At 41.0% G+C, this 13,087-nt stretch overlaps 1 protein-coding gene across 1 annotated transcript; it reads left to right on the plus strand.

The window, feature by feature from the left end:
- Positions 1-8,091: 8,091 nt before the first annotated feature.
- LOC124199676 (sodium- and chloride-dependent GABA transporter 1-like) lies at positions 8,092-9,252 on the plus strand (the record flags this gene model as incomplete). Its single annotated transcript, XM_046595593.1, has 5 exons — positions 8,092-8,236; positions 8,320-8,421; positions 8,488-8,515; positions 8,793-8,925; positions 9,085-9,252. Coding segments are annotated over 5 exons (561 nt in total), but the record flags the coding sequence as incomplete, so codon positions are not given.
- Between the last annotated feature and the right edge of the window lie 3,835 nt (positions 9,253-13,087).

The raw sequence follows: 13,087 nt of genomic DNA on the forward strand, positions 1-13,087 counted from the left end.
AAAACACAGATGCCTGGCAACCCTGCCAAAAATATGACGCCTGGAACAAAATCTGGCGGTGGTGCCGAAAAAAGACAATAACACAGTGCCAAAAACGACAAAGTCAGTGCCAAAAAAAATTGCCGAAACGGATGGACACCAAGTAACAACTCATTGCTTGTTAGGAATGCTCTGTTGACTTGTAAGCTTTCCGTGAAATACCGATCAAAGAAAATTCTTTTAGACGGCCTAAATTACCCAGTTGTTGAATTAGACCCAAACAGAGAAGTTTATTAATGCTCGAGATGTCAAAAGTACGATCACATGCATCACTTCTGTAGGTCACCAATTGTTGTCTGTGGTAAATGTTCGCTAGCACTTGCAATCACCTTTAGCTCCATTATTCAACCCAATCAACACAAATGCGCCAACTACATAGATTCACAAAAAATTGTTCACTTTCTTGTCCGGCTCTGGCTAAAGTGGTAGAACAGTAGTTTCCTTATATTTCTACAACCAAACAATGTGTGGAATTCCTAGAAAGAAGAGTGTGTTGTCTGCTTCTCTAAGCTGCTTCCTAATCAATCTCAGGCAATCTTGCTGTGCCGCACTCACTCTCGCACAACTGCTGATACTCGATCTAGATATAGATGTGGGTTTGATTCAAGATCGGTATGCTAAGGCCTCCTCCTTGTCTTCCTCTATCGAGCTGAAACTAATTCCACAGGGCTACATTTAAGTTAACTTCCACAGAGCATGCTTTTTGTGCAGCTTTAATTTGCAATGTCTTGCTCAACCCTTCCTTCTGCAGCTTCGGCCTAAACAATAATAATTGCTGCGGAAATAATTTACCCAACAACGTGCTTTTCTTCTTCATCTACTGTAGACCTTCACTTCTTTGCATTCTTTATATCCTTACCTCCATTTTTGTTCATATCCTCAATGGGTGAAAAAGGCTTCCATCTTAGGCAGAGATTGTATTTCGAAAAACCAATTCTGGGACATTGGTCGTACAGAAAAAAAACTGTGCTGATCTCGAATAATGTTTCATGAACCATGCCTTGTCTATTTAGATTCTTAATATTGCATTGCTGCCTGACAAGCGACTAAAAACTTCGCTTGTGTCACTTTTGTGGGGTATTCTGCTCAGTTGCTGGCCCTACTCTGTCTTTCCTTCTTTATGTGACCACCTGTTAATTTTTTTAATTTTGAATACGAGCGCATATTCCACGCGTCGGCTTCTAAAATTGACCGCCTTCCATCTCTTCATCTTTGCGACCTTCCTTTCTTCCTTGTTAGTCTCGAGAGTTCTTTGGCTGACATCCTTAGTCCTGAAAAAATACATTGACTTAGCTCTTCGAAGAATATAAATAATGTCATTGTCTCTCAAAATTTGAATAAATGCATTCCAAATTTTTAAGATCTGTAGAGGTTAATGATTATGGGGCTTGCTTACGAACATTATGTTTGGTCCTTGGTTCCATTTAACTCAGCGATTTTCAATATAATATTATTAAATATGTAACATAAATTAATGGAAAAATAAAAAAATTGGCAAATAGTTCACTTAACCCACGCGTACCGTGGTGGTTTTGTGAAAGCACCTTTTTGTTCTTTATTTGTTCGTGCGCAAATGTTATGCTATACTCTGCTATAAGTCGCCTTTGCCTTTGTGTTTTCTTATGGAGGCCTAATAGTTTTTTTTTCACTGGCATATAATAACTGTACAATCACCAAACGAGAAAAAATGTTACCATTGTAAACCTCGTTTAAAGACGTTTCTGCTGATGATAAATTATTATTTTCTGTTTTGGATGAAAGCTCTTTGTGTACATGAAAGAAATGAAAACCAAATCTTTTTATGCAACCTAAAGTATTCGACTTTTAGTTGTCATCAGTAAGATTTATAGCCATCATTTCCTGACGAAGTCGTTGATATTTTGACATTGCGATTGGGATGAGCCTGCAAAGCAAATGCCCAAATTTTTTTTAAGGCGTGGTTTAACTCGTCAGTTGATTTCGAACTCATTTGGTTTATTGTTGCTATTTTGTCTGTGACTTCCCCTGCCTCGCCATTTATGGATTGGTCTACTCCTCCTCCATGTACCGATGACACCGCTTTAGTGCCTTTTTCGCCTCTCGGGTCTAGACGACTATTCCGGCCACCACCTGACGCTCTTACCAGGCCGTCTCATTCCAATAACGAAATGACGACGAAGAAGATGAATAGTGGCAATACAGTAATCGGTTCAAGAATTAAAAAACCACGCTGGTTTTGATCCGCTATAAAAACTACTTTACTGAAAAATATAAAATAAAAAAATCGGAAAATGGCAGAAAATGTTGACTAAAACGGCAAGCAATGTTTTTCAAATCTGGGTACGTTTCCGCATTTTAAATTGAGTTTCGAATTTTAAAAAAAATGAAAAGTTCAAAACCGATCACCTCCAACCAAATAAAGTTATTTCGTAATAATGTGTCCTTTCTTGACACGAAAACTGAATTCCGAATATCTTCAATGTGTAGCTCCCATTGTCGGAAAGAGATCTATTTGCTGCATATAAGGTGTCGAGTTATGTTGTACCGTGAGATTCCTGTGGACACCTTGGGATTTGTTGCAAATATAAAACCTTGAAACGTCATCTGGGAAGAGTCCTATGCAAATATGATTTGGTAAAGATTTATTTAAACGATTTTCTGAATAAGACTACCTTTTGAATACACGTAAAATGTGTTTTATTGATCCACTGTTTCTGAACTCAACATTGCACCTAAACCCCAACCCCGTACGCTCCAAATGTTCTGTTATCGAATGTGAGGGAGGGGGTAGTTCCCGAGAGTCGGCATCCGCAACCCAAAACAAATCCTGAATAAAAGAATCTTTCTTGAGTGGAATAGAAAAGAATCGATAAACCTGCAACAAATTGAAGCAAGCAAAAAAAAATACCTTTTCTCCCTTTGACTGCGGAAAACTTTGACCTCATAAGATTGTCCATTTTTTAACGGAAGCAAATATTTCATCTATCAACCTTTTTATCTTTTTTTCTTGTGTTACCCTCAATAGTTTAATCTATTAACGTTGGATGAGGTAAACATTGTGCACACCTTGTGCGCGAGCAATCACTCGCGCATTTTAACGAGCACTACGCCCTTTCCCTGACTCTTTTCTTGTTCTTTTCCTCCTTGTTATCCAATAAAGATTCTTATTACCCGACTTAAATGGTTCGGTCGATGAGTTGGAGGATCCTTCGGAAAACACCTTAGTGGTACGCTCTGTAATGCCCCGTGGAAGCCCCGCCCACTTCACTCCTACGACGTCACTCCTACAACGTCACGCCCAGACGTCACAACTCAAGTTTTTACGTGGACGCAGCAGCCGCGAGTCAGCACTTCTACAAACCCAAGATTACTTGCCACACCAGCCCGTTCTGACTTGGCGCACCAGTCCGATACGACTCAGCGCGCCAGCCCAGGTAATCTCAACTTTCTCATTTCTCTATTTATTGAACCCAATATATAAACCGTTCTCATAAATGTCTCTCTCTCTCTCTCTTGTGATCCCGCTGGATGATTCAACACGTACAATGCAGTATCTTGCCTATTAACTAGCCTTGTTCTTGATCTCCTCTAAGCCAAGCCTTACAGCTCTTCCGGCTTGGATGCCCCTCACACCACACAAAGTTCTCTTTCTCTAGATGCGGATAGCTTGGGGCTGCAACGACGGAAGATTGTTGAATGTTGACAAAAGGCCAAATAATCGTGTTCTGTAGAAAGTTCTATATCCACACGAAAAACGGCCGTCGGAAATCTGGGTAATTTTGCGGCATAGCTGGCATTTTATTTCATCCCCGTTCACTAAGTTCTAAATGGCAAAACAAACCATGTACACCCGTCTCCATAAATATGTGACCTACCCGTATGGCGGGAAATTTGTTAATACTGCTGCAACTTGTCTTAACGCTGAATATCATTGCAGCGGCATGTCAAAAAATTTTTTTGTATTCTTTGTCTTGTATAATGGGGTGGGAGAGAAAACAGACAGAAAAGAATACCAAAAAAATAATTTTGACATGCCGCTGCAATGATATTCAGCGTTAAGACAAGAAAACAAGACTGGCCACAGGGATAACGGCAGCGAAAATAGAGTCCCCTTTGCTCATGCACATGCAATATCGGGTCAAAATTCCAGACCATGATTGGGTCGTCGCAGCCGAGCACAAGCTCATCCCTTCTGAATATCCAGGTATAGCTGTTTACAGATATGGCATAGGAATATCCGGTGCCGTCGGATATTCAGGTCAAACTTATGTCGCCATCCGATCCGGCAAACATGGTTCATCAACTGCTTCAAGTCATTGTATGGACTTTGAACGATTTCTGAACCCCCCGAATTCAATTCTATAACAAAAACTTCCGATGAGAAAGAAGAGCCAATTGTTATGTTCTCGGGTACAAAATCAAATTGATGAATGAAATGTAATTTCTAAAACTTTTTATAAATTTAATTTTCTTTCTACTAGTTGATGGGGTTTCAAAGAAAATCCTCGTTACAACAAAGTTATTGAAGTTGCCATACATAACTTTTCGTCATACGATCTTGATGCTATATTTATCTTTACAAATGCAAGGCAATATTGAATTTCTAACAATCCCATTGGATGAAATGGTGATAAGAGCATGGAGCGATAAACGTTGATCGTCCTATAAGCTTTCCCACCCGGAAACGAGTCAGAAAAAAGGAAAGAATTACATTTCAATCATTAGATAAGGGATCGTGATTGATTTTATTACACCAGCAGCCCAAATGTTTCATGCCACCTGGTAGGAGGAAGGATTTGTAGGGCGAGTTACCGCCATGATGAGTCGGATAGCGTTCTCCAGAAGAAAGAACCAACCACCTTCACCTCTAAAGTGATTTCGGATAACTTACATTCAGTTAGACGGAATGAATTGCCTTGAAAAAGAGGGTGCTGCTTTCCGAGGCTGGATTCAAGCAGGCTCGGGTGTGGCCGCGGCACGTCGACCGACATAGAAAATGGAACCATAGCTGATTCCGCCAAAATGGGCAGACCAAGACCAGACTCGATTGCTCCCGGATGAACTTCGATAGAGAGTATTTTATCAACAAAAAGGGAGGGAAGGCATACCCTTAGAGCGTCCTCCAACTGAGAGAGAGAGCGTTGATCCCCTAAGTGCCCGGCTGGGGTAGCCAGCTCCCAAATCACAGCAGCTGGGCATTCCATGACGATACAAACAGACCCAGCGACACCGCCCATCTGCTCGCGATCAGCCGGAAAGCTTCCGGTGCTAACCACCAAGCCCTCCAATCGGGTTTTCTCTTCGATTGCACATCTGCGATTCCTTTTGAATGGCCCAGAAAGTGAGTTGCCAGTAAATTTATGTTGCGGGACTCGCGTTGGAATGGCCAGGGCTAAATCCCACTGGGGTTCCGATCTTCCCCTAACCCCCAAAATATATTGATATAAGAGACGGTAATAGTGTTATGTAATTTTAACAAAACGAAACAGCTGCGCAGGTCGTTGGTGAATGAGTTCAATTGTAATTCCAATTCATTAATGTGCTTAGCAATATCGGCCGATTCCCATGGTCCCACAGTCGTGACCCCACAAACGGCTCCCCAGCCGGACAGAGAGGCATCAAAACAAATAACTTACGCTGGACACTGTTCGAATAGAGACTTGCCTTTCGAAAGAAACACGTTTTCTACCCACCACGACAAATCTACTCTCGATTCCGGCGACAAGATTATCCTTTTGGAGGTTTGACATTTGCATAATAGAGGCAAGTTCTAACTGGAATGGGGTGCTGGTAAACTGAAGCTGAAGGCCCTCCGATGCCACGCTTTAAACCCATTCGTCAATGGAAATTTTTAACAAGTTGGAGCGGAAAAAACGAAGCTTGTTGGCTTTCTGGTTTGTTACGAATGGTGGAGTCTTAGCTGCCATAGGTGAGACGGGGATGGTAGAGTAAATGAATTGTTACATCCCCGCCGATCTCGTTGAAATTGTGGCTGGCACCGCCCTGATTGGGGGTGGATCGACCACTGCAGAATCCACCATGAGTTCTCTGTGAGCCAGCACCAAAAAGCTGTGCCGATCTCCGTAACCGGAACCAGTAGCCTCTCTGTAGAAATTTGATTTAGATGTTCCAGCCCTTTTGCCGATATGCTCCTTTGAGCGATTGCTACCGCCAGCACGGCCAGGTTGGCCTAAACTCGCCAGTTTCTTCACTCTGTTGGCTGATTTTACCATCTCCTTGACAAAAGATTTTTCGAAGAGATCCTCCGCTTCGTTGGGATTCAAATTAGAATAATTTCTAAGCATGAAAGTGAAAAATGGGCTTGTCTGTCGAAGGATGGTGTGGCGACGTGCATCCGTTTAAGAATGATAGGCTCCACCTAGGAGGGATAGCGCACCGTTTCGTGGTGGGCATCATCAACCAGCTTCTCGTTGGCCTAAAGTAGAATGGGCTTCACTGCGACGAGCACCTTTTTTTGGATCTTGTAAAGATCCTTCTCGTGAAAATCAATTGACCCTTCACTAACCTTTGAATTTTTTACCGCCATCAAACGTTGATAAATGGCGCCGTCTAGAGTTGGAACAACCAAGTTTTCTGACAACAAATTTTTGTGAAAAACGTGCGAAAAATCCCCTCCCCCCCACCCCACCATCTCTTTGGCCTTTCGCTTCTCGACCCCATTATACAACAATCTTTTGAACTGGGCCCCAAGATTCTTTGAAATGTTGAATTTTATCGGCCCGTCCAGCCTTGACTTTTTTGCCAACAGTTCGCCATCTTTATCAGTGGGCCCATGATCCTCGTCTGTGACCGAAAGTGGATCGAATGGGAGTTGAGTCTCAACTCTTGCACCCATTCCACTGGTCTCTACTAGTCGCTTCTCCTGAAATCTCTGAATCAAAGCCCCCATCCGCCATTTCAGAGATTTTATTTTCAAAGTGGTGCATAAAAAAGGAAAATCTATTAAACGAAAGGAAAAAAGCGAAAAAGGAACCTCCCCTTGATTTATACAAAAAAGACAATTAACATGAATGTCACGGTGACATTGTTGAGGGTTGTTAATATCGGTATAGCGGTATCAATACCGATAGTATCGCCGCTAGCGATACTCTCAGGTAGTATCGGGTCAGTATCGTCAGTACTTTAAAAAAGAGGTATTGGAAGGGTATCGAAGCAGTATCGATCGAAATTCCGATAGCGATACTTCATCTGTAGGTACAGTTTTTGGTGTACAACAAAAAATGACGTCACGAATGTTTTTCTGTGTAACTTTTTTTAAATATCGTGTCCCAGTCTCAAAAAGCAGAAACTCTTTATTCCAGTGCATGAAGTGTCCACCGACTTGTGTTGACCTTGTTCACCGTTGTATTCAAATGAAAAAATTATTTGCACGAAGTTTGTAATTTTATGAGTCCAAATATGTTTCCAAAGTATCGGTACCGGTATCGGTATCGCGATACTTTCGGAAAGCAGTACAGGTAACGGGATCGTCCATAAAAAGCGGTATATGTATCGCCGGTATTATTTCTCTTTCCTTCTGCCGCCTCTCTATTGTGTACCACTACTATACTATACTACTATAGACGGGGCTGGGCGGGCTGGGGTACGTGGTGGTGGTCCCGATGGCTGGATGGAGTTTGAGCGAAATGAGAAGCGTCCCCAGCAGCGCACAGCGAAGGTTATTTTATCTCTTTCTCTCTCGCCTGTCTCCGCTTCTCTCGAATACTATTTCGGTTGTTGTAGTAGAAACCCGCAGAGTCTGGCAGAATCGATAGCGCGCGCTCCTCCTCATGCTCCACATATCATTCAGCAACGTACCGCCGCTTTTCTCTTTATTTCCCAGCTCCTTCTCATTCCTATATACGTACGTACGTACACCGTTTGAGCGGGGGGGGGGGGGGGGTTCGGCGGCGAATAACTTCCATATAGTCGATGACTTTTTCACCGGATTTCTTTGTCCTGTTTTGATTACGACACAAAATACGGCGGCTGTTTATATGTATTTGTATTATGGTTGATTGTATAGATTTTTTCCCCTTTTTGGTTGCTATGATTACGTCACGATGGTGGTAATTTGATTTGGCAGGAGCTTTTCTGGTGCCGTATTTGATTACGATTCTCTTCGCCGGTGTCCCCATGTTTTTTCTGGAGTGCGCCTTGGGTCAGTACTTGGGAATTGGCGGCCTGGGAGTCTGGAAAGTCACTTCCTTCTTCAAAGGTGATCAAAACTACGCCACTTGAATTATAATTGAATGATGTAGTAATATGAACGATCCTAATGCTATCAACCGAATTATTCAGGTGTGGGCTACGCCGCCGTCATCAACGCCGCATTGCTCAAAATCTACTTAATTGTCATCTTTGTTTGGTGCCTCTTCTACTTCCTCGTCTCTCTCAGCAAAGGTATACCAACTAATAACCAATTATTAATATACTAGCTGATTACTCACTCTAATCTCTCTACTGCAGTCCTCCCATGGGGCAAGTGCGACAACTGGTGAACCACGGAAACGTGCGTGAGCGCCTACTCGCGCCAGAACCTCACCTCCTACGTTGAGGGCAATACGACCTTCTACAACCTCAACGGCACCATCTACGCGGCCACCAACCTCACCGATCCCGTCAAGGAATACTGGGAGAAAGCGTGTGTATAACTGTATATGGCCATGGCCAGCAATTGGCCGACCATCCAATGGCATCCTCCAATGCGATGAGAATAAGAGAAGAGGAACTTGATCGAAATTAATTGTGTCAAATTTTTTGTGCCACCGCAGGCGTCGCGTTCTCATGATCTCGGGCTGGTTGGAGGACATTGGCGAATTTCGCTGGGAACTGGTGGGAACGTTGGCCGTTGTTCGGTTCATGTGCTACTTTTGCATCTGGAAAGGAGTCAAATGGACGGGCAAGGTCAGTTGGCCAATCATTCGCCGTTTTGATTGTTTCTCTCTTATGTTTATGTACGACGATGAAAAATGAAAATCGTCTCATTTCCTGATTGCCCTTTAGTCTTGCGTCGTCTTGACTCTATTGATTTTTGTCCTCCTCCCACCCCACCAACCCTCCCAGGTGGTTTACTTCACGGCCCTCTTCCCTTACTTCCTGTTGACGGTGTTGCTCATTCGTGGAGTTACTCTGCCCGGCGCCGCCGAAGGTATCGCTTTCTACCTGACTCCGGATTTGTCAAGGCTTCGAGACCCGGAGGTAAGTTATTCTTCGTAATACAATACGTCTTATGTATCGTATGTATATGTATCGTGAAACCATACATTTGTGAATGAATGTCGGAAAATAAATGGTGCCAGCAACAGAGAGAAGTTGCGGCACCAAAATGAGAGGTAGAAATAAGAGGGCGATGTGTGTGCGATCCTTACAGTTTTAGAATAAAGAGAGAGATTTGAAATTGGACCCTACGTGGTGTTGTATTTTTCATGGTGAAGAGAACATTTCATTTTTGGAGGTGGGAAATTTTGCCTTTGCTCTAGTAGGCGATATTTACCCTTCCTACGAAAATAAAACAAAGGAGAAATCGCGACAACACCGCGGGGTGGGATAGAAGGGGAGAAATGGGCAAAAATGACAAATCTAATTTTCAATTTAAAATTCATTATATTAAATGAAACTCAAAAAATTTGAAAATGACACTTGTCATAGAACTAACGAAGCTCTTTATTTTTCTTTTTTGGCGTCTTTGTAGGGTTATTTTTTAGCTAATTAGAGAGCGGCAAAGTAGCCACTTTTTAATACGCTTCTACAGCGTGTTCTCAAACTTTTAGATCCATTTTTAGCTGCCCTCCCCTTAGATATAAAAATCTGAACAAAATTTCAACACATTTTTGACATCAGTTTTCGGGCAAACCGGACCTTTAAAAAAAAATCTAATTTTTCAGAATGAAAGATTTTGCCCCCCTCCAGAGACGTCTCGCCCCGTTTTTATTTTAAACGGTTATTGACAAAGATATTGGCAATTGAAAATCTTGGAAATTTTTCGACATTTTCTGAAGATTTTTGCCATTGACAGACGTCATTTCGCCACCCCATCTAGCGGCCGATTTTGAAAAAAGCAAGGGAGATCTACTATTCTTCTGGCCATGGCCAAGGTCTGGTTTGCCCGAAAACTGATGTCAAAAATCGTAAAAAACACTACAATTTCTGGGGGGGGTCCCTTAGTTTTTATTAAATAAATTAAAAACTATGCTAGATAGAATATTGCGGATTTTACCATTTGGTTTTCCGTAAAATTCTACACAAAATGGTTTACGGGGACTGGCTGCGATGACCCATGAACGGTAGCGGTCTTGACTTCCGCATCAGCTGTGAAAAAACCTTCAGGGAAGAATTGGAGGAAATCATCTGCAGATAGATAGACATTAGTTAACTTAGATTAAGTTGAGTGCAGTAAAAGAAATTACCCAAGTCAAAATCCATATTGAGTGGGTTTTTTGGGACCATCTGTGATTTGGCTCTTCTAGCCACTCTTAGGATGTTATCGAGTACCGAAAAAATCCTTTTAGGATGTTTCCAGAAGTGATTGGAGAAGATAGGCTCGACCACTTGCGCTGTTGTTGTATAGATGTTTGCCTTAACTTCCTTTTTCATTTCTGTGCGGATTTTGGCATGTGGGTAGTTGTCCAATTTGGCCTTGCAGGTGTGTGGTAATATACCATATACCATAATCAAATACAACACAAGAAAAAAGAAAACTATCCCAAAAAACAAAAGAAAAAACCTATAACTTTCTGCAATTGGTATACATCTTGGTTTCTAAAAACCTTTTATATATTTATCTAGATATGTACGATTCTGGACTGAAGAAGAGAAAAAATCTTTCATCGAAAACATTAAGAATTACCCGTTTGTTTACTACTACAACTAATGATTACAAAGGACATAACACAGAAGACAAATTCCAAGTTTGAAATTTCAAAATTTTTTGAAGATTGTAGTGTGGAAGACGTCCCTATTCTATGGTCATACCTTGTTGACGAAATATCGAAGGACAAGGAAAAATTTGTCTAATGAAGATCCGTCAGTCATCACCACAGATGATTCTACAAGGAATTCAGACTGGGACCTTTACGACACAGATATCACACAGATTTCAATTTTTGGTGTAGAAGGAACTTCTTGGATTAACATGTTTTGCAAACACTACACTAGCTCGGGCGAATTTTTCTACATTTTCTGTCTTTGCCGTAATGGGTTTTCGGAAAAGCCTGAATCCGTTTGAGAGTGTTATCTCAGCGGTTTAGTATCAATCGCCGTCAGTTTTACATTTCAAATTTAAATGTACAAATAGGACGCGCTGTTATGAAGAGGTAAATGGGATATCTCGGTAGTCTATGTGGCTTATGTTTAGCAACACCTTCATCTCTCTTTTTTGACAGCTTGACCCTTTCTATGGTGCTTATTGTATTTATTCTGACCGTCTACAGAAATATATAATAGTGTTTCCCTTTGCTAACTCTTTTAATTTCAAAAGAAAAAGCATGAACTATTCATTTTTAATATTTGTTAGCATTACACTTTTGAAAAAAGGTTAATACTTGAAGTTTTCACTTGTGAAAATAAATCTGCTAAACATATCTTCTAGTCCAAAAAAGTATGGGTCGGGCCTTCCATCAATCATCTTATTTGATTCAGGATAACAAAAATTCTACGCTTTCGAACAATTGCTTGGGTAGTTTCAAAGCCTATGGTTGTCTTTAGCTTATTGGTAATGGTATTAGACAATAGTTCATAGGATTTTGAAATATTTACAATACTTGAGTACGAATTTATCTGTTTTCCTTATGGAATTGTAAGAATTTTAGAATTTTTAAGTCCATAGTCCCCTTTTTTTTCTAAATCTTGGTAAACAGGGTTTACATTACTGTGAATCTTTCTTATATTTGAAAAATGTACCTATAAGTTGGTCCAGAGATCCGAATAATGAGGAGTTCTCTTGCGCCTATTTGGTTTAGATTTTTACTTGTATGCTTCACATTAACTCCTCCACAAGATCCTTATTGTGGAGTGTGGTCTAAACTGACTATTGCCTGTGATCCAACAATACTATGCCATTTTTCACAGAACGCCCAGCAAAACCCGTTTACCTTCTACCTTATTAAATGCTGCTGCTAATTTCTCGATAACTGTTTCATATATTTCCATTTCGCAGCAAATCTTTCTGCAGTAGTATCATGGAATGAATTTTTTAGCATTGTCGCGAAAAGAAAAAAAGCTGGTAATAACTCGTTGAATTTTTTATTATTATTTATATTTACCTCATCTTTATTTATGTTATATATAAATATTATTATTTATATTTACCCTTCCAATTTTTTTAGTTCGTTCCACTTTATTTCAGAATTAGTTCAAAAACTCATGAGTATCCAAGTATGAGTGTCCAAGTATCCAAAATCAAAATGACAGGTTTATGCTCCCAAAAAAATGATAAATTATCGTTCTTAGTTTTGACCGATAAAATTGGTGGAATTATAGCCAATAACTCAAAAATAATTCCTTCCTTTGTCGCTTCACATGCTGATATGAAGGCTGATTCCGTGGTTGACATGGCTACGCACGGCTGGCGACGACTACTCCAGACTACTGGTCTGCCGTTCAATAGGAAAACAAAGCCGGATGTTGATTGTCGGGTTTGAAGGTTTCCGTCGTAATCCACATCAGTGTACCCGATGGGACCGCCATAAGGTCAAAAACGAAGTCCGTGGTCAGAAGTGCCTTGAAGAGAGGAGAACATGCTTTTGACAGCTGCCCAATGGTTTTTTGTTGATCTTCACAGAAGTAAGGAACTTATAGGATTAACAGAAAAAGCGGTATATGGTGGGGATGATAACATCAAGTACATTAGGCTTCCATTTGCCACCTTCAGAGGGTAAAACAAGGCTGGAAGGTCAGCAAGAGGCCAAAACTTGCTGGAACCCAAAGTGAGAAAATTTTATAATTCCCAAACGTTCCTTAAGCAAACTAATGAAAATCAATTAATGTTTGTTGTTCCGTTCAATAACGGATGTGATTCCAAAATCTACCCATACTATTAACAGTCCAGCAGGTTTTGCATCAACCTCGA

Source organism: Daphnia pulex, chromosome 8, assembly GCF_021134715.1.
Source record: "Daphnia pulex isolate KAP4 chromosome 8, ASM2113471v1".
NCBI lineage: Eukaryota > Metazoa > Arthropoda > Branchiopoda > Diplostraca > Daphniidae > Daphnia > Daphnia pulex.